General features: G+C 41.1%; 1 protein-coding gene across 1 annotated transcript; it reads right to left on the bottom strand.

Annotated features, from left to right (window-relative positions):
* Window positions 1-3,971: 3,971 nt before the first annotated feature.
* ptger2a (prostaglandin E receptor 2a (subtype EP2)) lies at window positions 3,972-21,103 on the bottom strand. Its single transcript, XM_071537946.1, has 4 exons — window positions 20,968-21,103; window positions 20,063-20,357; window positions 17,681-18,621; window positions 3,972-7,886 (listed from the first exon to the last, which is right to left on the bottom strand). Exons 3-4 carry the CDS (start codon window positions 18,500-18,502, stop codon window positions 7,590-7,592), a joined length of 1,119 nt encoding a protein of 372 aa, XP_071394047.1. The 5' UTR covers window positions 18,503-18,621; window positions 20,063-20,357; window positions 20,968-21,103; the 3' UTR covers window positions 3,972-7,589.
* Window positions 21,104-27,877: the final 6,774 nt, after the last annotated feature.

Below are 27,877 nucleotides of genomic sequence, written 5' to 3'. Positions count from 1 at the left end.
TTTAAGTAAATGTCTTGAAACAAGCTACATTACCAAGGAACAAGTGAATTAAAAGCAATTACTGGCCTGAACTAACAAGATTCAAGATAAAATTCCTTCCTTTCAAGTGCCGTACTGTTCTTATGTGATTCTTTATGTAATAAAAGTCTCTTTCTCTGCAACACCAAACTTAGTAATGCCTGCTGAGTTGACGTTTATGAGGAAGCCGACCCCAAAATGCATCATCCAGTATCAGTTTTCTTAGATAAAAGCAGAAAAACTCATAAAATGTACCTTAGTAAAAGCAAAGAGCAGAGGGGATTCAGCTGTGAAATACATCAAACAGGATGAGTTTCTCCGATAAAAGAGAAAGAAAAGAAAGAAAGAATGAGAACAATATCAATGTGTTGACAGGAATGGAGGCTTTTTCTGATGCCATAGGGATTTCAGGTAAACACACACACACACACCTTTAGACCCAGGATAGAGAGACTAAAGATGTCAGGAACACTTCAGCCCTTCGCAACTCCGCTACCATAACACAGAAACACACACACACACACACACCCTTCATCAACCCACACACACACGTCACCGCCTTCCTTCCTCTGAGCCAATCAGAACGCAAGAAAAACAAGATATTACCCAATCAGACGGACAGGCTTAGTTCATCAACTGATCAATTGCATAAGTGGAACAAACTCGGTTACGGCAGATCTGTTCCTGATGTGGTTGGTCGGTCGGACATTAATTGTTTCATAATGAGAGCCAGCAAACAGGAAATACAGTGGATTATGGGTTATTACGGGGAGGAAAAATGAATGAGAAAAATGTATTAGCAAGTTGGGATTGGTGCTGTTATATGTAACCCGATGGAACGTCCTGTTGGCTTGTGTCGACTCATGTCCAATTTATCCTGTCTCACTCCACTGTGGGACGTTATGTGCTATCTAATGAGGCAGAAACGCCCTAAAAATAATCTTCATAACCCAATGTTCCAACAGAAGAAAAATATTTAGGTGGGTCAATGGAAGCGAGAGTGAGATGGAGGAAATTTTTTGTTTGCTTGTGGTGAAATTGTGCCTGATGCCCTAAAGCAAAAGTCAATAATCTTAAGCTAGGACTGTACATTTCTACCCCCACCTAGTATTTACAGTGGGAAAAAATGTCCACTGGGTATTTGTGACCAGTAACACTGACCAATGACATCGGACCAAAAAGTTTAGAAATGTTATTAGATTCCCAAAGAAGACATTGGTGGTGCTGCTGCTGAGCCTGGAGCAAAGGGAATCAAATGCAGCGTGATAGAATAAACAATATAGTGCTGAAGCAGTAAGAACTCAATGAAGATGTCAAAAAAAAATACTAATCATAATGGGACTATAGGACTGGACTATGACTGGACTATAGAAAGATGTCAACCAAAACCTTTAATCATAAGGACTGGACTATAGGAAGATGTCAACCAAAACCTTTAATCATAAGGACTGGACTATAGGAAGATGTCAACCAAAACCTTTAATCATAAGGACTGGACTATAGAAAGATGTCAACCAAAACCTCTGATCATAATGACTGAACTATAGAAAGATGCTGCTGCCGCCTGCTGCTTTCTGTTTTGTCAAGTGATGTCATCAAACCCACTTTCATCATGCCAGTATTGCAGCTTATTTTTCATGTCAAGTTACTCATGTGAGTAAAGCGATGCAAAGTTTTGCCTTTCGTCCTGTCTGAATGTATGGCGCTCTATTCTTATTTCTATTCTATTTTACTTTGCGGTATCCTTTAATGTGCTGCTCCATCAGCCCAATTTCCCCATGGGAATCATTAAAGTTTTATTTAATCTAACCCCATTAAAAAGAAAAAAAATCCAAAATAGAATACTGATAAACTGTTGGTGATTAAACTGTAAACAGTAGCTTGCTGGAATATTTAAATTTAAGTGTGTAATGTGCTAACTTTCAGTTCCAAGTCCAGAGATACACAGCAAAACTTTGGGAGGAATACTTAAATATGTTTTGCCTCAAATGTAACTTTGTGTGTTATGATTATGATGAAAAGATCCTATAATAGAATTATAAAAAGAAAAACCAGACCACTGTGTCTACAGTGAGTGTGCGTGCAACATGTAATGTAATAATGTGATGCATTATTGAAACTCTTAAATGTAATCCAATTACTCTCCAATGTCCTCTTGGATTGCTCTGCCTATCAAATCTTTTTAATTGAAATAGCCTTACTATCATCATCTACATTCATGATTATCCATTATGACAAATGCAATCTGTGTGTGTGTGTGGGGGGTGGGGGTGGGGGGGTTACTTCCCAAAGTCATTTGTGTGTATGTGTTGTCCTTCTCCTCTATTATTGTTTCCTGCTATTTCCTTTGACATTAAAACTCAGTGTGTGTGTTTGATGCTATATGACTTGTGTATATTAAACATATTCAATTGTATTATTTTATTCACCAGGTGCTCACACACACACACACACACACACACACCTAGACATAGCAGCCGTTCGTACATTCACACACATTGATAGACTGTTGGCACAGGGCACGATGCCAGAGGCTCTTAGCTTATTATTGTTGGAGGGAAGGATGGAGAGAAAGAGGGACGGAGAGAGAGATTAATGTATGTATGTTGAGAGAGAGAGCGGGGGAGAGGAAAGGAGAGAATTAATTTGCCGAGCAGAGTGAGAGAGAGAGAGCGAGATGAGAGATGGGCATCTAGACGGGTGTTGGCATTTAATGTCTCCAATCATGAACGATAACTCTTAACAAATTAGATTATCTCACATTCACTGGCTAATGTTATGAGGAGAGGAGAGGAGAGGAGAGGAGGGAAGGATGGAAGAAGAGGAGGAGGAAATAGAGAGAGGACACTTCTGCATCCATCATATCAGCCTAAATCACACAGTGTGGCTGCAATAGAGGAGAGTGTGCCATCCCCGCTAATTAAGATGCTGTAGATTCTCCCTATTTGCCCAAATGAAATTCTGGCGTCAATATGTACACTTCTCCACCCACATGAAGTGATGAGTCAAAACTTAAGAGTGAAAATTGTGCAGCTTTTAAATCCCACTCTAAATTTTGCAGTTTGGCGGCGCCTGTGGCCACAAATGGTATTGCGTTAGTGATGTCGACTATCTACAAAAACAGTAGGAGAAACGAAAGAAAACGGCAAAAACCACAACTTGGAACTATGTTTTTTCACTCACATAGTACACATTTATTGTCATGTAATGATACTGTGGCCACGGACAAAATGTCAAAATAGCTATCTTACTGAGATTGCGGCATAATTTTCCTTGTTTTCCGAATATGTAAAACACATCAATAGATTTCCCGCCATGAAGTCGTTCCCGACCACATGGGCTCATAACCAGGAAGTCTCATGCATTGCTGATGGGTGGATTTTCTCTTTTTTAGCTACGTTTTACTTAGATTTTTTCATGAAAATGTTACATAGTGGATAATAAAAAAACAAGAAGACTAAAACAATGTTGTTTTTTTTGCATTTTCTCAACAGTTCCGCCAACTGTTTCAGTAGATCGACATCACGAAAGCGACGGGGAAGGATTCATGGAAATTGGAGGCAATAAAAAAGACACTTAACAGTTACCACTTGTGGCCACAGGTGGCGCCAAACTGCAGAACTTAGAGCGGGATTTTAATGCTGTACTTGGCAATTTTGCGCGTTGGCGGCCCCAAATGGCAGTGAAAGGTAAAATTTTAGGACTTCACCACCCAGAAATCCTGTAAGGTGACATCAGTAAAATGCTTTATACCAAAGTGATGAGAGTAAATTATTCAACAAAGCACAGGCCCACACATGTAGAGACACACACACATACTTGTCTTCAATTGGAAGGTTAAAGTTTCAACTGTATTATACACATCTGGAACCAATCCATAGTGTGTGTGTGTGTATTAGGGGAATAGGGTTACAAAGCAGGTCTGACAGAATAGTTGGCGGATGAGATGTTTATTTACACAAGCCATAAATCACACACACTCGTGCGCGTGCACACACACACACACTTGTAAAGTCAGTGCATTCAGTTCCATCTACAGTACTTTTTATAATTACAGGGTACATCACATCCAGGTTACATTGACAGGTAGGTAGCATTCTGGTTTGACATCATTACATTTCAGTGCTGTCTGTGAGACACACACACACACACACAGACAGACACATAAGCATGCACATACAGGCACACTCATATGTGCTGCAGGCACATGAACACACATACATACAAGCATGTATGTGGGAACTTGTATGTGTGAGAAAAATATATTCACACACCTGCACACGTATGCACACACACACACAAATACCACACTTAACATCCACAGGAAGCAGTAACACATTGTCATAAACATTGATGAGGACATTGTTGTGTTGAGCGCACAACCAACAACAGACCAAGGCAATAAACTTTGTTCTCAGACAACAATACCCATACAATACATCCAGTGCTTTCTCACACACACACACACACACACACACACACACACACACACACAAAATACCCAGACACTTTCGATTAAACAGAGGCTTACAGTCCAAAAACTTGCCCAGATGTTCACTGCATAATATTTCCAATATGCAGATGATTACATCCTTTACAATGTTTCTTTTCTGTAATTAGCAACAGATAGCTGAGAACTTCAGTATCACCCGTAAGGGATTGGACTTTTTTTTTTTTTCCAGCAATCTTTTTGAAAGTTTTTTTTACAACATAGTCCAAAAACTATAGTCTAATTAGTCTAATTGGCCAATATATAACGATATATCGACTAATGGTCAATATATTGGCTATATTTGAGGAATTCATTTCCAAAATACTATACAGCATATCCATTTTGGAAAGAAATTGTTTTCTCAAGATCATTCAATCTAACATATAGAGGATCCAGTCTGTAAAACCTATTATTTTGTCTTGACCTATCACTTTTTAAAAAAAATACCATCATTTGCTCTCATTTTGTGTCATCACTCATTTAGTTCGAGAGGGCGTCACTTTTTTCAAATGTTGGAAATGACATTTTGGAATGAAACTTCATTCATTTTAAGACAAATGTAGATGAGCTATTGTTAAGTGTTCATGATACTTTGTTCCCTATGTTGATTTGTCAACTTTGCCCCAACCCATACCTGTTAAATTAAAAAGCTGTCTATCAGTGCCTTTAACATATAACTCTCCCTTTTAACTGAAAGCACAGTGAGAAAACAACAAAAACATTACACTTATACCCAAATTATGCTAGAACATACACTTTGCATTATGTGTCAATAAAATAAGAGGCACAAGTTTTCAAGTTTTGAAGTATGAGTTAACTGCAGTCTCACATCAAGATCTTTTAAAAAATAACATTATTACATAATATCATACATATGTATAAATAAAATAATGTGATTACCATCCATAGAGAACTGTTTTCTGTCTTTGCCCATCTCATTCTGTCTCTGTCTCCCACTCACCCTGACTAAAGTGCTGATCATCTCCAGAACTTTACAGAATTGTTTTCTCTCTCCAGACTTCTTGCCCTTTGACCTTTGACCTTTCCAGTGGGGACGTGGTAAGGGTGAGATAGGAAAGGTCACCAAAACAGCCCAGAGGCTGAGGTCAAGGGTTAAGAAGCCCAGAGGTGATGGATAACTGTTATTTAAAATCCTCCACCTCAGCACTTGGAAGGATAGGTTGGGAGAGTGTGACAGAGATTGATGATGAAGATCCATGATCACCTAAGTGTTCACAGGAGAGAGTCACACCCCATTCTGATACTGTATCTAAGGCCTCCTCTCCTCTGGCATTAACATGCGTCTTGTGTCCAAATATCTAGATGTGATTTAGCTGGTAATATTTCTGTCTTTTAAAACTGACAGTAAACGCCTCATCTCGCTTGTTCCCCATCCACCAGAATCCTGACAATCCATTTTTGACAAGTATGTTACTATCTGAACCGCATGATGCCAGTTTGGTTTGTATGCGCTACATTGTTGGGTCTGAACACTAGTTTATTTACGTTTCTATAGTTACTTTAAGTAGATTGGAGACATTTCACTCACACTTTAACATTAATATGGTCGAATTTTATGTGTTTTTGCTCTATATAAGTACAATTTGACACATGTTAATGCCAGGTGTAAAGGTGGTCTAAGCATCTCTGAACTGAAAACAGTCCATGTCTAGAGGTGATCTCACTCTGTCCACCAGTCCGAGGCCCAGTTTAAGTGTTTGTGGAGCAGCAGCAGAATTGGCAGGAATCATGTGGTACTTAAGCAATGATTTGCCTGCAAGGCTTGTTTTGATTTGTTTGTCTGAGGTCGCTGGGGGGCTGGACTGGAGGTCACTCTTCCATTCTTCAATCTACGAGCTGTAATCCACCCAGGTTGAGAGATCAATGTCTTGAGCAAGTTGCACTGCATCCCCATCACCTAGAAAGAGGTTTTCCTGTCCAGGCTCTAAAAGCACAACCGTTTGTTCCATCCAGATTCAGTCAAGTTTGGCTATTAATGTCCAGCTCTACAGTCCAGTCTGTTCAAAACCATCACTGTGTACTCAAGCTCACTTTTAAATATGTTTGTATGTAGTCAAGCATGGCAAAATACATTTGTAGACATTCAGAGAGTTTCTTCCAAAGAAACATGAGGCTCTAGTGAACATGTGTCTTTTCTCAATGTGTACAGCGTAGCGCTCATATCACTGTGCACACAAGCTAGCAATAGGTACTAATAGTGTATTAAGGCGCTTTGGATAAAAGCCTTCACCAACTGGTTGAAAAAACATCCACCAAACAGTATATATTATGTCTTCTTATAATATAGCCTGACAGAAACACAAGCGATTGGTCTCCAGATCAACAGAACCTGAATATAGTCTCTCTCCTTTCACTGTGTGTCACAGCAGGCCATTTTCTTTTCACCGATTGACACAAAATAAAAGTGGCAACTGGAGCAAAATGTTGAGCTTTTACAAATATAATGACAATCTCAGTATGCATTTAATATGCATAAACTTGGCTGTGATGCTATGGTGGATGGAATCACGCACCAAATGATGGAAACACTCATCAATTTGGTAGAAACAACTACCAAAGAGGTGTGGAAACACCCACCAAGTGCTGGAAATGGCCACCAAATGATGAAAATGCATACAAATGGCTGCAAGCACCCACTGATCGGCTGGAAACACTCATCAAGTGGCTAAAAGCACCCACTAATTGTCTGACAGTGCTCATCAAATAGATAGAAATGGCCACTGTCTAATGCAAACGCCCACCAAGTGAGGGAAACACCCACCAGATGGAAGTGGAAACGCCCTCCACATGGGAGACAGGTTCTGGACAGTGTCAGGCACTTGGCATTCAGCATTGTCCTTTGGCCTAACTTGAACCACAAACGCTCTGCTCACCAGCTAAATTGAACACACTGTCTTATCCAGTTCTTTATCTTAAAAGAAATCCATCAATTCATCATCCATCTGGAGTGGCGGAGCAGCGGTGCTTCTCAGTGCGTTTACACCAAGGGGCTGTCATGCAGCGTCAACCATGTTACATAGGATAATAAATATCAATATCATTTAACGATAAAATAATGTTATGTTACTAGGTTTGGCTGGGACGATAAAGGCACGCTGTACTCCAACGTTGGTTGGCACAGCTCTATTTGGCCGGGGCAAGGCTCTTTGGCCAGCGATGATTTAATCACAGAAACCCTGGAGCTTCCCAGGGGCGCTCGGCACACCGAGGCCCAGAAGAAGCGCAGCACGCTGGGGGACAGGAAGATGAAGACCCAGGGGTCGATGATAGAGTTGACGGAGATGAAGCGCAGGGCGATCAGGTCCAGGCGGTGAGACTCCTTGCGTTTCTCTATAGAGTTGATGTACACACGGATCTGATAGATAGACAGACAGGAGAGCGGAGGGCAAGAGTGATAGAGAGGAATGAAGGGAGGGAGCATGGGAAAGAGAGAGTGTGTTAGATTAGCAACCAAGCAACTGGTATAATCCCACTGCTAACACCACCCATCACAGAAAAGATAGGCAGACTGATATCCTGGCTAACATCCTGGTAGTTAATCGCACACTAAACCTATTACTGCGGGTGTGTGTACGGTCTGAAAGGTTCCCTGCACACACACACTTTCACAAACAGGATGTTTGCGGAGAAGAGTAAGCATATAATTTAAAGAGGATGTTTGATTTGCACTCCGCATCAATTTGTTTGCTTCTCAGACAGATGGTTGAGACAAAGACAGACAGCAGAACATTTCATAAATCAGTGTATGTGTGTGTGTGTGTGTGCGCGCACGCGCGTGCATCTGTTTATGTGTGTGTGTTGTGGTTTTATGAGGCAGCACGAGGGAGATGTTGAATGTTGATACAGATCCAAACCGAGGTTCCCAGGCCAACATCCAACTGAGTTAGGTTACACACACACACACACACACACACACACACACACACAGAGACACACTAAAAAAATACAAGGATATCTATACCAGTGAAAGAATCTTGTAACAAGGGTTATCTTGTATGTAGAGAAATGGAGGTTATCACTGTCTTCATAGTATATTAATACACTAATAACATTAATATATTGTGAAAAAGCCTTTCCATGATCTGGAATATATCAAAATGATGCAGAGAGGAATATTTTTTCCTTTGACATGAATTTGAACCGCTTCCTGGTTTGGGTGTCTGGTAATTTGCAGTTGGGTGTCTTACTGATTAGAGAGACTGTCATCTGACCTGACACTGACCTTTGACCTCTCAGTGGAGGAGGCTCGCCAAAACATTTCCCCCTCTGGGATCAAGAGAGTATTCTAAAACCATTAACACGTTCTTTTGCAATAAAAATGATTTTTACCCAGAATTTTCTGTTCACTTTGTACAGAAGTTAGATTTTACTGGTGTTTTTCTGACTTAACAAGAGAGAGAGACAAGCCCTGCATTCCCGAAGAAAACTCACACTTGATGTACTTTTAGGCAGAAATCATAAAATGAAGCTCTCATTAGATGTCACAGGATGTACATTACACTAGTGGTGCTCAACCTGGGTTCTCCATACTGTATATCTACACCTGTAACAGAGAATCATGACATAGGCATGACTTAGTTCTTGGGGGTCGCAGGCCGATAAGGTTGGGAACCACTCCATTCCAAAGTATTCAAGCATTTTGACTGAAGCAACCCTTTAATTCAGCGTTTTTACCATGTGCCATCGCCGCCAAGAGACTGCAGGGTTTCATTCCAGCCAAATACTTAGATATTTCACTGATTAGTTCCTCCTGCAGACTCTCTGGCCTCGACGGCTCACGGTTGAGAGCCGCGGCTTTAATACAATCCATGGAAGCTATGACTATTTCACAGGTTTAGAAATCGCTGCTACTGCTCTCTCTGGGGTCTGGGAGGAACAATGTCCAGTTGAAATGAAGGAAAAAGTGACCTTCTACAATAAAACTACTCACCAATACAATATTTCACACATCTCCCTTTCCCTTATTCTTGCCCTTTCTCTTGCCTTCTCTGAATTTTCCGTTCCCTATCAGCTTCTCTCGCCATCTCTGCCTTCCACCCACCTTTCTCTGTGAATTTCTCATTCTCTCCATCTCCCTCTCTGCCTCTTTATCTTTCTCTCCCATTAGAGCTTTGGTTGTTTTTTCCTCCTAAAATGATGCGGCTTTGACTCCCGTAAGTGCTCAGAGCTAATTGAGGCCAAATTTCCTGAGACAACAGTGGTTACACCAATATCATTGCACCGAACTCGTTATCCCCATTTCCTTTGCTTGATGGAAAAAACATCCAGTGACTGAATCGCTGCCATGGTGACTAATTGACTCTTTTTTCGAGCAACTGTTATGACTGAATTCAGAGTGGTGCTGATGGTTTGCGATTTGAGAGTTCAGCAGACACAAACAGCTAGACCAGTCAGTTCCAGTCAGAGTTTGACTTTTGCGTAAACACATTCACACTGGGAGCTGCCCAGTACAACCAGCCTTCTACTGAGGAGCTCCACTGCAGCAAATGGCAGTTAAGCCTTGCTCAAGGGCAAATTACCAGTAGCATTCACTTTTACAGATGTTTCCTACCAGTGGGGGGATTTTACTCCAAGGGAAATGGTCATTTGTTACGCAACTCAAAGTGATTCAGGAAAAGTTATATCACTGTAACAACTCAATCACAGACTACAAACGACGTAAACTCTCTTATGACATTCAATAACTTTGGAATGAAAGATCTATGAGGTGCAGTGTGTGTATTTGTTTTAGTACAATCAGTCCAAACCAGAACAGCTCTACGCTAATCATGATTTATTTCTAAACGCAACCACATGAGATCATTAATGTAAGTAGCGATGGGCCCTGCTGTGTGTGAGTGGGTGTGCGTGTTTGTGTGAGAAGACAGATTTTTCTGTTTTGCAAGGTCGAGCCGTGAAATCCGACTCTCACTACGCGCCCCCTTTTCTTCTCACAGCCCCAACAGGAAACATGTGTAAGTGTTGATGCGACGCGGCCGCAGGGAGTCGATGCTCCGCAGTCTGCCGGAGTTTCAGTTTGAGCTTTATCTTCAGTAATAAAATGTGAATATACGTTTAGGATGACAGGAGTTAGAGTCTTAGATGAGAGGACTTCGAGCTTGTCGTAGAAGTCAGAAGCAATGATCCTTTTATCTGCCATTCTGTGTTTTTCTGTTTGAATTGAAAGTTTTTATGGTTGGCATTTATGTACGTTCCTGGGAAATCCATCAAAACGTCTTGGGCAAAAATGCCCATTGTACAAATTCCATCCCTTTTTAATCTCAATATTCTTAATCTTTGTTTTGCTTAATTTCTTTCTTTCTTTCTGGCTCTATCTCTCCATCTATGTCTCTTTCTCTCTGTGTCAAAAGGCTGCACTCTGTCCTTTTAATTTTGAATGCTATCATAGATGACTGGGGGCACAGTTAGGACACACACACACACACACACACACACAATCAGGCCACAGACAGCTTCATATCTGCAGAATAATGTAATATGATCATGGCGTGTGTGTGTCTGTGTGTGTGTGATATCCTGACCTTAGACTGTGGTATCACATTGCAAGTCGGATGCCCACTGGTATTTATATAAAGCTCTGTATGAATTATGTAGTAGTAGTGTGTATGTTTGAATATGTAGCCTGGAGAGGCTCACTGCCACAAAGCAAACATCTAGACTGACCAAGATGACAAGAGTAACTGACTTTTCCCTTTAATTGCAAGTGAAAAGACAGTGTTTTCCACATAGGAAATGCACGATCAATTAGCCACCAATCAGAATCGGCTGATAGACTTTTAATAGGTCATCAGTTATCAGCCGAGCAACGTTTCAACTGCCTGATCATGAAAGCCATTGGATGTACATTAATTTGACGTTTTGCATATATTCATGTCTGACATTGCGTTTTGAATTTTATAGCCTATAATAAGAAACAGTCTTCTGTAATGGGCAGACGTTACAGAATAGCCTAATGCTGCCTCAAGGAAAACCTTTTTCATCAAGTACAAATTAAGATGTAATAACTCTGTTTGGATAAAAACTATAATTTATTTCCTCATGGTTAGTCTAGCAATGTCAGGCAGACATAAGAACAATTTGTTAAACACGGTGCCTGATTGAAATGTGTGTGTTTATGCTTGCTGTACACTTTCACATGATGTGCCATTGTTAGTAGAAAGTCTGGGTAAAAAGCATAATTTCAATCGGTAATCGGATTTGACCGTTACAAGATCGGTAAATGGAATTTTTAGGGGTCAATAACTAGTATTAGCTGCACCAGTTTTCTGCCACCAGCATTCAACTCTGCACTGCAGTAGTTTGCAAGTTTGGAAGTATAACTTTTCAGACTACTTATTCTGAGACGGCCAAGTGTTTAGAGACACCATCCTGCAGCCAAAAGGCCAATGGTTTTATCCCCGCCACAGCCAATGTCTCCATTGATAAAAGTGTCATTGGACAGGACACTGGAGCCCTGCCTGCTCAGGCACTAGAAGTCATTCTGGATAAGAGCATCAGCTAACATGCAAAATGTAAAATGGTCACTGTCAGTGGAGCAGATTGAGCATTTTTCTATCATCAAGAAAGGAATAAAATGTGCAAATTCTACCTTAGGGTGTATTTGCACTTGAAATGGGAGCAAATCTCTCTCTGCATAATCACTAAATGTGTGATTACAATGATATATAGTAAAAGGTTTCTACACATCTCTGGAGGGCTACAAATGGAAATGGCTGCCAGTAGGTTAATGTGGCCATTCTGTGGAAACATGAGGAAATGAGAGGAATATGACAACCTCAGGTAAAAAAAGATAGAATTGTAAGGATAGCACATTATTCCCATTAAAAGAAGCATTTATCATGGAAGGCTGAAATTACTGTCATCACAATGACTTCTGTCTGCAGGGTGAAATGTGTAGTGATTATTACTGGAAGTCTGACAGAGAGTAAGACTGACTGACTTGACTGAGCGACAGACAGACATAGAGAGACACAAGCCCAGCCAAATGAATGAAACTACCTGTCTGTTGACATGTAATCAATTGGTAAGAGAAAAGAGGAATGGAAAAAGGGTAACTGCCGAATGTAATACTTTTTACGACCTTTTTAATGCTACGAAAAAAAATCTGGCAAAACCAGCCTATTTCCCACTGAACATAGCCAATAACATTATGAAACTATAACTGAGCAATATAAGAACAGGGGCAACAGGAAATTAATTGTTTAGGGACATGATGTTCCACCTGTATTAATCTTGGCATGAACATACAAACGTGTGTGGCCAATGTGGCCAACTGGATAAACAATTCATGTACTACAACTAAATAAAATCAACATTTCTGCTTTATGTGAATGACAAATAATCTGTATCTTATTTTCTAGTTGCATCAAAATGAAACTGAAAGCCTGTCATTACATGGTGAAAAAAACAGACCGCTAATAACTGTAGTTAAGACATTTTACCCTAAATTTAAATAGTTGAAGACATTTTCAGACTTTTAAGGGCCTGTGGAGAGACGATCTATGCTTACCTAGATTGAGGACCATTTTAATCTCTCTCTAACTCTACCTCTATTTGCCTTTCTCTCTCCATTTCCCTTGCTTTCTCTCTCAATCTCCTCCTCCTCCTCTCTCTCTCTCTCTCTGTCCTTGTCTAACCCTGCCGTACCTGAGTCATCCAGTGATCTACCTAGTCATCATTCACCCTCCTGATGAGGCAGTGAAGAAAGCCAATGTAGAAAGTTGATGCCAGCGTACTTTATATTGACTACACACCTGCCTACAGTAGAGCATAACCCGTACACAGTGGAGGACATTACACTGCTCAGTACCGATGTCTGCTTGGTCAATACCCTGTGGAAGTGTTGGATGTTGTCCACTGATGTGTTTGGCGAGCACTAGGTTTTAGGCCCTGGCCAAGCAAACTGAAGTTTCCTCCCCACAATAATATGTAGCGGAGACAAAAGTTTTCTAAATTCAATTGATGATATTGTGATTGTTTTATCACTTTTTTTTTTAAATCACTTGACTTCTGTTTTATCCCAAAAACTGAAAGCTAAAGCACACTAAACTGAACTAAACTAAAATCTAAACTGATTAACCCAAAATTGGATTTGTGGCCAGTTAATCAAGTAAAACTGACCCTGGCATACTAACAAGCAGTATCTTATTCAGCCTTTTACATTCCAGGAACTTGGAAAGGCTTTGGCAACACACCACAGCAAGCTTTATCGTAATCTTCAATCTTCCCGTGACCCACCGCTGCATTCCCACCCAGGCTTTGAAAAACCAGATGATCACATACAGAAATCTATGATGCAGATCTGGGTATATAAAGATGTTCAGATGGAAGAGTTCAAAATTCTATAAGTAATGCAAAAGTAACCCTACCTTTATTAGTAAGAATAAGACTTAAATGTTTTAAATCTCAAAAATACCATCTCGTCTATCTTGGTTGACAGGACTGGCTGCATTGACCAGACAGAGGTTGAGAGGCTGTGTTTTAACGTTATGACGACATGGCGCTCATTTCCGCTGTGATGGCAAGGGCACTTTGTAACTGATGTAGTGCATTGCTATTAAATCAAATATGGTGCAGAATTTGGCAATTGCTGCACAGCTGAAGGCTGTGGCTGTGTTTTCTGGCTGTTGCTCAAACACAGTGTCCAAGATGGGAACTTTGGCCCATCACTGCAGTCCACTGAGTCCACAACATCTTATTCTGACAGGAAATGTATTGATTTCCCATATGATTTCCAGGATAAAACTTCAGAGCAAAAGTGCTTACTTGGACAACCAGGATTCTCAACAGTATAATAACTAACTAAATAGATGATGAGTCATTTGTGGTTGAATTTGTGCTTCAAAATGACTCCATATATATCCATGCATCCATCCATCTATGCTCAATTTAATCTAGACCAACATTAACTTTATCTAAAAAGGACTATAAACTTGTGAAAAGAAATTGAGCAAAGCTGTCGCCATTGTCAAATCAACTTTTTGGCTCACCGCCAAGGGCTGGTAAACTAAAAAAACAATTACCTGCCAATTACAATTTTCACCGGCCAAAATAATTAACACATATTTTTCATAGAAAGAGGTAATTTTTCATTGAAATATGTCAAAATTTACAGAGGTTTAGATGTTACCACTTTGTGTAGAGCAGTGTAACAGGCTTCACATGTGTGGTAAATCACTCTCAGATCCACTTCCCAGAATCACTATTACTGCTCAGTCAAAGCTGTTTTTTTCATTCCTAAGTCTAACTTCGGGAAAATTCGAGCCCAAGTTGCCAACATTAACATTACAGATCAAATCTTGGCCCTCTCGTTGCAAGTTTTAAGATCAAACTATTGATGTTCAGACATCTCAACTGAACTGGGTTGCCAATCACTGCTTTTCTACATAATATTAGTACTATATGCCTGTAATTTTTGCGAAAATATTTTAGTGACAACAAAATAAAACCTTGTCTCAGGCTGTGTGCAAATGACAAAAATTGTCAACTTCCTTTTCTTCGTCCATCCTTCTCTCAAGTTTACTAATTTCTCCTTTTCTGTTTAAAAGAGGGATCATTCTTTTTTCCAGTCATTATCAAACCATCCATATCCTCATCCATGTTCTTCTTCCCTCCCTCCCTCAAATTTTAATGTTTCGGCTGTTTTAAAATCAAGCTCTTCTTCCCATCTTTCCCTCCTCTTTTCAACTAGTCTCCCTTTATCAGTCAGTTCCTTTAGTCTCCACACTTCCTTCTGTCCTTTCCTCCATCCTTCCATTCAACTTCAACTGTTTTTTATGTTTTAAAATGAGACTTTTTAAGACATTTGAGACATTTTTCCAGCCATCTATCTTTCCTGTCTGTTCCTTTGTTTTGGATTTTACCTCTTTTAGCCTGTCCCTTTTTTCTTTCTCTTTTTAATATACAATATAAAAAGAAAAACAAGAAAAATAAATGACGTTCTCACTTCACTACTATGCTGGGACCATTGTTCAGTTACAGTCTGGCCCTGTCACATCTATATTTACCTGTGGTATAAAACATGACCAGTCCACTCAGACCTGCGGTGAATGGTGCCGATATTTCCTGTCTACAACTTGGCAATGGAACAACCCACAGTCTATTGTATTATTCATGAATAGTTACATTTCCCCAAAATGCCACAAGTGTGCACATGCACAGTTCTACAGATACACACCAGCTTGAATAACCTTTATTGTATACGCTCCAACTGACATTTTGGTGTATTTTTGATAAGATTTATCAGCTTAATTTGTATGGCTGGCTGGCATTTGTTTCCAGGCCCGAATGAAGTACGTTCAGTATTACTGTCAATCATATTGTTATCAACTTCCTTTCAATGTAGGGGAACTTAAAAATAGATGTTCTGAAAAGGGAATAGTGTTGTATCAGAATAGTGTTGTAGCAAATACAAATGGGGAGTTAGGTGATATTGGCCTCTTACTAAAAATTGGGCCAGTCAATGTCATCAACTTCCAGTATAATGGATATGATGCAGTTTGAATGATTACAAATTTATTGTACAATTGATCAATACTATACTGGTTGTCTATATGAAGCTTGAATTGATTGTAATGCAACATTTTGATCGAATTCCACGCATGTACGAATATGCTTTATTGTTAGGTTTAATGTCCCATGGTCTAAATGCTGTTTCTGTCTTTTCCACCCTGACAAGAATAACATCTCCAGGGGAACACACTGAATACTTGTGATTTGGGGATTTTTTTATGGCATGAAAATGATGAAATACGAAATATCTGCGCAAAATATCTGCTACCGACAGCTCCACTCCAAAACAATCTTCAAAAACTCATATCGGTGGAACCCAACTTGGCAGGCTCCCTGAGCAACTGGCTGCTCATATACAGAGGATGGAGGAAACCTAGTGAACCAGTGCATCACTGTTACGTCAAACTCCAGTCCCACAGCACCACATCACTCACGGCAGTGACGGCACCCTGCCACCTGGGAATCAATCTGAGCTGTGACTCTATTGACCCAGTGATCAATTGGGCTAATTAACCCTAACTAATCCAATTAACTGCTACTGTACTCAATTAGCCCTATGGAAGTAAATTAGTCCTGGCAAAAGTGATTCAGCAAGGTCAGCCGCTGCTGACAGTCAATGGTTATCTGGATGTCACCCGTACTTGCATAATGACTGTGTGTCCGTGTGCGTTTGCTTGAAAGAGAGTCAATGACAGCAGTGAGAAGTGAGTGTGTGTGTGTTTACACCAGGGTTGGAGCAATTCATGAATTGAACTGAGAATGCATGGTAAATTCCAATTCAGTTCCTGGAGTTGGAATTGCACCCAGATCTAAGGAAACAGAATTGGATAGTGGATTGAATTCAACTTCTTAGAGAGATTGACTTGACTCGCTAAACATTATCAAACATTATGAATCAAATCAAACACTTTCAATCATAATGTCTGTATTGCGATTACATGTTCTGCATCAAATACCACCTGAAAGGTTCATATAACACTATGTGTAATCTCAGATATGTGGTAAGAATTCCAATTCTGTTTCCTCTAGGTTTTTTCAAATTTCCAGTCCAACTCTAGCCTGGTTCCAGACTCCTGAATCGCGACCCGCCCACTCGATTCAGGGTCTGGTGTCGCTCTATTCAACGGCGATTTCTCGATCGGAAAAACGATCGGGCCAATCAGCGCCTTTGTGAGCGGGACTAAAGTTTGAAACGTTCGTGTAACGGTTTTTCATTGGCGTTTCGGCAGAATAATATTTGTTGAAATCATTCCTTAACCAACATATTGTCTTTGCAAACACAATATTTTTGTCAAAAACGACCGACATTCTTGGTAAAGTTAGTAAATACACCCAGCATCAGTGTAACTGAAAATAACGTCAGAGCGGCCGGATACGTCAGTCCCTAGTGATTGGTTCAGATACGTCAAGTCACTAGTGATTGGTTCAGATACATCAAGTCACTAGTGATTGGTTCGGGGAAAATCAACACCCCCCGCACAGAAAATGACTAACATGGAAGCAATGTGTGGAAACGAAATGGCCATTCAGTCTGAATATCAGGCTAGTCCAACTCCTCAGTTGAATTGGAATTGATGAGTTCATTCATGAATTGACCCAAACCCTGGTCTACATGTTTTGGTTCCACTACTATCTTACCACTAGCGGCAGCGTGCAGATGATGAAGATGACGGTCATGAAGACCAGCAGGATGAGATGCTCCACCTCCTTGGCCATGGACATGGCCCGGCGGTCCTTCTTGGACCTCGTGGACAGCGTCACCGAGCCGCCGTTCCTCCTCCGCCGCTGGTACATCCTGACCAGGTGGTACACCACGAAGCCGTTGCACGCCACGATAGCCAGCACCAGCACCAGCATGACGGTGGCGTACAGGTTGGCGTACACCCGGTCCATCTTGCTCTCGGGGTTCATGTCGATGAAGCACCACGTCCCGGGGCAGTACTGCACATAGTCGCCGAAGCCCGCGAACGGGAGGAGGCAGAACAGCGTGCAGAGCGAAAACACGAAGGGGATGGCGACGTAGCCACATTTTTTGGTGACGTGGCGGCTGTACAGGTAGGGGTGCCCGATGGCGAGGCACCTCTCCAACGCCATGGTGAAGAGGAGCGACATGGTGGCCAGGCTGAAGAAGGTCATGCTGACGCCGAAGTACTGGCACACCACACGGGTGTCCGACATCCCCACCAGGGTCGTGTTGAGCGAATAGGACACCTGGACCAGCGGGCTGATCAGGCACGTCCCGGCCAGGTCCGTGACCACCAGCGACGTGATGAGGAGGTGGAAGAGCGTGCACCGCCGCTGGCTGCCGCGGCTCGTCTCTCTGCGCCGGCGGATTTCCAGGACCAGCAGGGCGGCGACGTTGCCGAAGACGCCCGCCGCGAACATGACGGCGCTGATCACCGGGCTCTTCCGGGAGTCGATGTGGAGCTTGTGGTGGCACGGGTCGTCATCAGGGTCCATCGCGGTTCCAAAAAAAAGAGGATTTAAGTAGAAATTGTGTCCCTCTGCTTCCCAAAAAAAACCGATAATTCAACGATGTAGCTTAAATGAATGTCCTTGAGCCGCTGTCTGCATCCATCCTGGTTAAACAATGAAAGAAAAGAAAAGAGAGTACAGAACAACTGTGAAATAAGAAAGAAGAAGATGAGAAAAAAGTTCAAATCAACAGCTTAAAGGGGAATGCTGCCCATTTTTAATAGTACAATATGGCTTTCTCTAAAAAAAAAAAAGGCCAGGAACAGCTGGGTCAGGCAACAAGAGCAGCTTACGTTCCTTTACATTACTGAAAAGGGGGCGTACCAAATTAGCATCCAAGGTACGTAAGCTGTGACCTGACCCAGCTGGGCCTGGCAACTCCATCACTGGAACGGATTCAAACGTTTTGCCTATGATCACAGCACTGCCTGAAGGGTAGAGAAATGACACTCTCAGTATTGAGAATGAGCGGCATTCCCCTTTAATCTGATTTGACTGTCACATCTATGGTGGCGTGGATGTTGTCTGTGTCATCTAAAACCAAGTTTACTGAAAACATAACTCTGACAAAAAAAGGTTTCAGAAAAACTAAGTAAAACATTTTAAGACCTTTTTAATGGCCCCTGGAACTCAAATTAATAATCAATTTAAATAAAAAAATAAAGAAAAAAGCTAGTCTATTTCTGACTGAATATAGCCAATGAAAGTTCTGACTTTAAATGTGCAGGATAAGAAAAAAAGATACTACGAAATGAACAGTTTAGGGACATGATGGTGTGATGTTTATGTAAGCAGATGCAGTAAAAACTAAGATATCTGGCATATTGTACAAACCCTGGCTTGTCAGACTATGTCAGACTTTTTCAAACTTTTTATGGACCTTCAGATACCCTGAAAAATGCTGAAAATGTCATTTTCATAAACAGGAACAATTTGAATTTATCAGCATAAAAAAGCAAGGTTTGAACTCTGCTCCACTATGAGTTTTGAAACTCAAAGTTGTTCCTCTTTCTGTGTAAATATCAGCTGAGAGGCTCAATTTACAAAAAAAAAAACGTAAGCAACTGTTCACACTGAATTTTCTGTTCACATTTACCAGCTGTGGTGATGAGTCACAGAAATGTGGCTTGTCTACATGTGGATTCTCATGTTTCACTCGATCTATGCATCTATCTGCTTTTCTCTTTCTCCTTTTTGCTCTGTCTTCTGAGGAAAAGCAGCCGTTGCCTAGTCATAAAAACGTGGAATCCCCGTATGTGTGTATGTGTGTGTGTGTCCCTCTCTCCCAGTTCAATTCAATCTGCTTGAATGGCAGATGAACAATATTGGCAAAGCATCTAAATACAATTGAATGCAAATTATGAAAAATAACTATTAGCCTATAACATTACACATCTGTTCCACGTGTATGACTGTGTGTGTGTGTGTGTGTGTGTGTGTGTGTGTGTGTGTGTGTGTGTGTGTGTGTGTGTGTGTGTGTGTGTGTGTGTGTGTGTGTGTGTGTCTGCTTTAACAGGGTGCGTAATGATCACCTTACTGACTCACCTACAGTGACAGTCAACTTTCTGTCCAATACACAACGTGTCCACTGGACTTTTACTCATATTCTCCAATGTTTCGCTGATGTCTTGTGGAGGTTTTGGGCTCCAAATCGATCAAAAAAAGACACTAACTGTGAATTTGTGCCCCAAAATACAACACGGAGTTCCCAAAGATGTGTCCAAGTCCAGGTCTATGTGCGACTGGTTGCGTTCGTTGGAGCTTGTGGTTAGTTTCAATCCAAAACGCCAAAAAAAGAGAGATTGTCTTGTTGGTTTTGTTCCCAGAACGCAGGATGTTCCTGTAAAAAGAGATATAACTTTTATAGGAAATTCAGGATGAATGAAAAGTAGTAGCTGTCGTAGCCCCGATACATGCCGTTCTCTCTTGTATGGAGAGAATTAATACAAACGTCCATTCAAAAATTGGACACTTTAATGTTTCCTTGCTTATTGGCAAAAGAATATATGTGGTCGAACATGATTTAACTAATTTAAGACATCGTTAGCGTCTTCTGGTAAAGTCGGCATACAAGTGGTCGACTATGCAGCACTTCATTTCAATAAAATTTAAACTTTTAGAATTGGTTGACACTTCTCCCTACCGCCCTCCGCGCTGCATTTTGATGGAAGAAGGTGGTGGGAACAACAGGCGAACCACTTGTAAAAGTTGAGATTTTACTGCAGTAAGTGTTGCCTGGTGTACTGGATCTATGCCGAAATGAAGAGTGGCTCCTAACGATTTCAAACAGGTACTACCAGGTATGTCCGTTTGTCGATAAACAAGGAAACATCACACCGCCAGGTATTTTAAATACAGTTTGGCGTTAAGGTCTCTCCGTACAAGAGAAAGGCGCGTGCCAAGGCTACAACGGCAGAAACGCATCGGTTTCCAAATAGTTCAGTTCTCACCTATTTTCTAACTTGTTCCCCGTAGTGTAGATGAGTATTTCCGTGATTTCCAGTGCAGGTTTAGTTACAAAGTCCAGTAGTTTATCGGAGCTTATCGTTTTATTCAGTTAAAAAGCTGCTTCAGGTTAAGGGTGAGGTGTGGAGAGGGTGAAGCGCGCGGCGCTGACTGAGGCAGGCATGAATGGGCTCGAGAGCACAAGGACTGATGCGCTGACGTCACATGACAGGGACAGGCCCACCCCTGGCAGATTGGCATTTATGCTGCATTCATGTCATATGAGAAAGACGGTCGATACAAGCTTCCTATTTGAAAACACTGTTCACCTCAGCTTTCAGCTGGTAAATAGTAGAAAATACTGTTCGTTTTACTGTTCAACTGAAAAATACTTATGGAAAATACCGTTCACCCCAGCTTTCCACTACTAAATATGACTCTGGAGCTCGGGTTTGGTGGTGGACTATGGACTATTGGTGAACTATCACTTTGAACCGATTGTTATTCCCATATGACTTGAATGCAGCATTTATTGTTCTAAAACCACTGGAAAGCCAAGGCCTCTCTGATGTAATCGGTGCAGGGCAGATGATTCAGGAGGTTTGTTTTTATAAAAAGATTAATATTAGCTAATGATTGTGTGTACCAATCACATGATGCCTACAATATACATTTAAATAACTGAAACTCTGTGTGTATGGGGTTGTGTGTTGGACAATATGTCATTCACATGCTGAACTCCTGGCTTGCAAATCATTATATTCCTGCCGTCTCACCCAGTGCATGCTGGGATACGCTCCAGCCCTGTGTGACCCTGAAACACGGGGAGAGAAAATTAATGAAAGAGTTTTTCTGATTATGCATCATTCTTACTATTAGTAATAGCAGTAATGGCTCCTCTCTCTCTGTCTCTCTCTCTCTTATATATACAGTATACACACACACACACATACACACACACACACACAGAGCAATGTATATAGGACACATTTTATGACCTGACTTGTCTAGTTCTGAAGTTTATTTTTAGTTTCAACGACGCCCCAACTGACACAGGAAGTGCCAGCGTTCCTCTTTCCTGCCTCTCTACTTCTTTTTTTGTTTGTCTTTCCCCCTCTCTTTCGCCTACCGTCACTCTCTGTCACTCTCTCCTTGTCCTTCTCTCGCCCTTCCTCACTCTCTCTCTCTTTGCCTTTGGTCTATATTAGTCTCTCCACCCATCCCCGGCCTCTTTCACCTTGTCCTCACCCCCTATAGACAAAAATACCTCTTCTCCTTTCCTTTCCTTTCCTTTCATTTAATTTTCTCTACTTTGCACTCCTCTCATCCTTTTCCTTTTCCTTTTTCTTTCCTTTGCTTTGCTTTCCTTTCCTTTCCTTTCCTTTCCTTTCCTTTCCTTTCCTTTCCTTTCCTTTCCTGTGTGTGTGTGTGTGTGTGTGTGTGTGTGTATGTGAGATAGATTTAGATTTATTGGTCTCTGAAGAGAAATTTGTCTTGGATCATAAAAAAGTTGCTGTCATTCCATTCCATTGCACACTGCCTTAGACAGCACATTAAAACACACATAAGCACGTATTCACAATGGGCTGCAACAATTGCATTGCATAACAGTCATCTTAAAAGAATACACGCACATCAATGTCAAGAAATAAATATTGTTATCACATGTTCAGCCACATCATAATTAATTTTCATCCTCTAAATCACATTTTATCCCTTACTGACTTGTTTCTATGTTGAATTTAAATACAGATATCTAACATGATAAAACGTAGGTTAACATGGTGTGTGTTTGAATTTCAATGCCAGCTGAAATTCAATAATGGTTCTGAAATCTATGCTGTTTTGACGCCTTGGATGAAGACCTATGTATTGATATGAAAATGTTTTTTATTTTTTTATTTTTCTTTATTTAACCTTTATTTAACCAGGCAAGTCATTAAGAACAAATTCTTATTTACAATGGCGACCTGGCAAAAGGCAAAGCCTCTTGAGGGAGGGGGGTAGGGGCTAAAAAGAAATGTCAAAAATTAAAAAGACAGCAGCACACATCCAAACATTTCCAACACACCACTACTTACATACAATCACAACAAGCAATACATGTGACAACAAGCATTACATAAATGACATACGGTCTAGCACACAAGCAACGGGCAAGTAGCTAGCAGACAAGAGCATCAGGCAATTCAGCAGCAGAACAGGAGTAGCATACACAAGCAGTAAGACAAGCAGGCAAAGCAACACAGCCGCAGCAAGAGAGGCAAGAATATTCATGGGACAAACAGTAAGCAGTCGACAAGCAAGGGTTAGGGGATATTAGTGGGTCGGGAAACAGCTGCATGTATCAGTGAGAATGTCCATAATAGAGTCCTTGAAAACTGACTTGGGGATAAAATTGTCCAGTTTTAGTGTTTTTTGCAGATTGTTCCAGTCTTTGGCTGCGGCAGACTGGAATGACGACAGACCGAATACGGTATTTGTTTTGGGAACAGAATAAGGTGAGCAGAGCGGGTGTTGTAGGCAGCAGATGTATATTGCAACAAGTGACACAGGTGGGGGGGGGGGGGGGGGGGGGGGGTAGACCAAGGAGGGTTTTGTAGATAAGCATGAACCAGTGAATATTACGACGGGTGTGTAAGGATGGCCAGTTGACAGAGGAATATAGAGTGCAGTGGTGTGTTTTGAAAGGGGCATTTGTAGCAAACCAGATAGCAGAGTGATAGAGAACATCAAGCTTCTGGAGTGCGCCCTTGCATGCCGACCTATATATAACGTCACCATAGTCTAACATGGGAAGAATGGTCATTTTAACAAGAGTTAATTTAGCAGAGAGAGTGAAGGAGGAGCGCATTCTGTACAAGAAGCCAATTTTAGATTTGATCTTAGACTGTAGCCTGCTGATATGGTGTGAGAAAGACAGAGTGCTGTCTAGCCAGATACCCAAGTATTTATATTAGTGACCTGCTCTAGGATAGTCCCGTCGAGGGTAGTGATATCTCGGGCTGGAAGGGGCACAGAACCCTTCCTACCGAACCACATGACCTTGGTCTTGGTAGTGTTTAACAAGAGGTTTAGGGTGGAGAAGACCCTGTTGGACCCTAAGGAAGCTATCCTGAAGTGATATAAGTACTGCGTCTAGGGAGGGACCAGCGGCATAAAGAACTGTATCGTCAGCATAAAGGTGAATAGATGAGTCTCCAACCGAACAAGCAATGTAATTTATATATATAGAAAATAATTGGGGGCCTAGGATTGAACCCTGGGGCACACCCTTAGTGACAGGGAGGGGCTGAGAGAGGAGTTGTTCTGATTAAACACGTTGCACCCTATCAGTGAGGTAGTTTGAGAACCACGCCAGTGAGTGACCAGAGACCCCAATACTGCCCAGCCTGCCAGCAAGGATAGAGTGATCGACAGTGTCAAAGGCCTTAGCTAAATCAATAAAGATTGCTGCACAATGTTGTTTAGAATCTAAAGCAGAAGTAATGTCATTAAGGACTTTGAGAGTTGCAGTGACACAGCTATAACCAGATCAGAAACCAGATTGAACACCAGACAAAATGTTACAAACATCCAGGTAGTTAGTAAGTTGCTTATTTACAAGTTTTTCCAACACTTTTGATACACAGGGCAGTATAGAGATGGGCCTATAACAATTAGGATCAGCCTGGTCTCCTCCCTTGAAAAGGGGACGCACAACAGCTGCTTTCCAAGCGCGTGGGATTTCCGCTGTGTGGAGGGATAGGTTAAATAGATCTGCAATGGGAGCTGCTATGATGGGGGCCGCAATCTTAAAGAAGAAAGGGTCCAGCTCATCAAACCCAGCTGGTTTTTTGGGGTCCAGCCTAAGCAGCTCATCCAAGACCTCACCTTCCGAGACGGCCTGTAGAGTGAGGCTATGTAAGCGGGCAGGGGGCCTGGGGGGGGATATAGGGTGAGAAGTTTCAGGTGAATTGGGGTGTGGGCTTAAGGGGGAAAGCCTATTGGCCAGGCAGGGGGGTTTAGCAGACTCGTAAATAAAACCAGACTTTATGAAATGCTGATTAAAAATATCGGCCATACGCACCTTATCAGAGACTATAATGTCATCCATGTTTAGTGATAAAGGGAGCTGAGTAGAAGGTTTATTTTCAAGGTCTCTCACCGTTTTCCAGAATCTTTTCGGGTCAGAGCCACAGAGGGAGAATTGTTCATTGAAATAGCCAGCTTTGGCCTTTCGAACAGCTTGCGTGGCCTTATTTCTAATTTGCTAACACCAGGCAGTCTGCAGGGGATCTAGATAGCGCCAGGCAACATTTTTTTGTTGAAGGAGTACTACAAGCTCACGGTCAAACCAGGGACTGTGTCGATTTTTTATTCTTATTTTTTTGACAGGGGCATGCTTGTTAACAATGGCACTAAACAGGTCACAAAACAAATTCCATGCATCGTTTACAGAGGGGATCAGGCTGACTCTAAACCATTCCACATTGGCCAGGTCATGTAAAAAGGCTTGAGTGTTAAAGTTTTTTAGGATTCGTTTACGACTGATCCGGACAGGCTGTTTGGCAGAGCAGTTTGATCGAACACAGGCAATAAAACAGTGGTCACTAATATCACTGCAAAACACACTGGTACATATGGGGGGAGTTTGTGAAGATAACATCAATCAACGTGGCCTTTTCAGGGTTTTTGGGGTCATACCTAGTAGGAAGGGATATGATTTCATGGAGATTTAGGGAGTCAAATTGCTGAAGTACTTTGTCAGGTGGTTTGAGCATGTCCCAGTTGAGGTCACCTAATAGGACGAGCTCTGATCTGGTAAAGGGGGCCAGGGCGCTGCTTAAGGCTGCTAGGGTACAAGCTGGTGCTGATGGAGGGCAATAACAACCAGCCACTGACAGTGAGTAGCTATTTGATAGCTTGATGTTCAGAACTAGTAAGTCAGACTGTTTTAGGATAGATTTAGCTAGGGCAATAGAGCACTGAAGGTGTTCTTTGGTAGAAATTGCCACCCCCCCACCCTTAGAAGACCTATCTTGCCTAAACAGATTGTAACCTGGCAGGTGTACTTCAGAGTAGGAAATGGACTTTCTTAACCATGTCTCAGTTATGACTAGTACCTCAGGATTGGAGCCATGAACCCAGACTTTTAATTGATCTAATTGATGTGACAGATAATTACTTTAATCAGGCTGTGTTCAGTTGATTTCCTTAATAAAACATCCATAATCTAAAAGTCCCCATAGGAATCCAGCATTTTGAAGCATTTCATACTGATACACTTGAGTCAATATTGATACAGATGATTGGTACCATACTATAATATCCATCTCCAGTGGACCAAAGGAGATTACCATGCCCCTCTGCTCTTTATTCACAAGCAATCTAATTAGCGTTTAAAGGTTTAATCCACAAATCCTGCTCTGCTCTGCTGGTAAACAACCTTTGTTCGGGGGCTAGGCGTGAGTTACAGTGCTGACAAGGGCTGTATGCATTGTTAGGCTCTCTCTCTCTCTCTCCCTCTCTCTCTCTCTCACACACACACACACACACACACACACGCACAGAGTCCCATTGCGAGGCTTTACTTCTGACATCAGTCCTCTATGTCAACAAAATACAATCTGTGTGTGTGTGTGTGTGTGTGTGTGTGTGTGTGTGTGTGTGTTCAAGCCGGCTAATGGCCCTTGTTTGAATCATTGATGAGTTCATTGATTTGGAGGAATATTTGTATTTATCTTTGTCATTACTGCAGCCATAATAAAGCCAGTCAGATTACTGAAAAACATTAATGATAGGAACAGATAATTATTGGAGAGTACAAATTACAGTCTGTAAAGTGCCATAAATTGTTGGTTTAAATGCATATTCCATTGATTTTTGATAGCAAAATAACCCCAAAGTCAGCAAATGATCAGATTCCATTAATGATTTTGAACTACTGATTATGAGTATAATGCAGTCAATAGTCATATATCACTCTACATATAGACAGTAGAATATGCATATCACTCCCTTGTTGTAATGTTTATTTGTGCAATTTGGAAAAGAGAAAATAAGAACAAATATATACATTAGTATACAATGTATAGGGCTTGTAGTAAAACCACCGGACATACACTTTATATAAATTCACATACATATGCCATACATGTACAAACACAGCCACATATACACTTGCGCAAACACACACACACACACACACACACACACTATACATAACCTACGCACACAAAACAAAATAGGAAATTAAGAATCAAAAAGACATAATTTAACATAAACGAATACAAAAATAATCAATAATACTGTAGCCTACATAACTAATATAAATAGCTCTATATGTAACACTATAAGGAATGAGAGGGATATAGGGAAAGGTACGCATTCAGTGAGGAGAGACTGAAATGTCAGTGTAGTAGATCAGTAGATGCAGTACAATAAGAATGGATGTTGATTTTGTGATGATGCGCCATGTGGTTTATTATCTCAGCCTTGCCTTTGCCGCCATCTAGAGGTTTATCATGGTAATTACAAATATCAACTGTGGCCGCTGGTCAGACATTGGAATGGATATTAAATTGGATGGATGGATTAAAAACCTTTGCAACTGTCAGGTTCAGTTGGATTAAAAAATGACAACAATCGCCCCAAAAGTCAGTCAAAAGTGAATAAAGAAAAAAAAAGAAGAAAAAAAGTCAAAACTGTTTTTACCCTTATAGTGTGTCTGCATCACTCAACAGTGAGAGTATATAGTAACCTTATCATACTTCATGGTATTTTTTTTCTATGGTATCACTATAATAGTCATACTGAATAATATAACAGAAATAAAATTAATTATAGGATTATTAAGTGAGTGCTTTGCATAATGTAAGATAAAACAAAACAAAATGGAACCAATGAAAATAAGTAACACAAAACGAGAAAACA

The sequence above is a fragment of the Centroberyx affinis genome, unplaced genomic scaffold (assembly GCF_046629955.1).
Source record: "Centroberyx affinis isolate AG114_WGS23_722 - 3 ecotype Tasmania unplaced genomic scaffold, CSIRO-AGI_Caff_v1 ptg003154l_1, whole genome shotgun sequence".
Taxonomy (NCBI): Eukaryota; Metazoa; Chordata; class Actinopteri; order Beryciformes; family Berycidae; genus Centroberyx; species Centroberyx affinis.
Note: the sequence above shows the minus strand (reverse complement) of the source record. Positions and strands in the feature narration are given on the sequence as shown.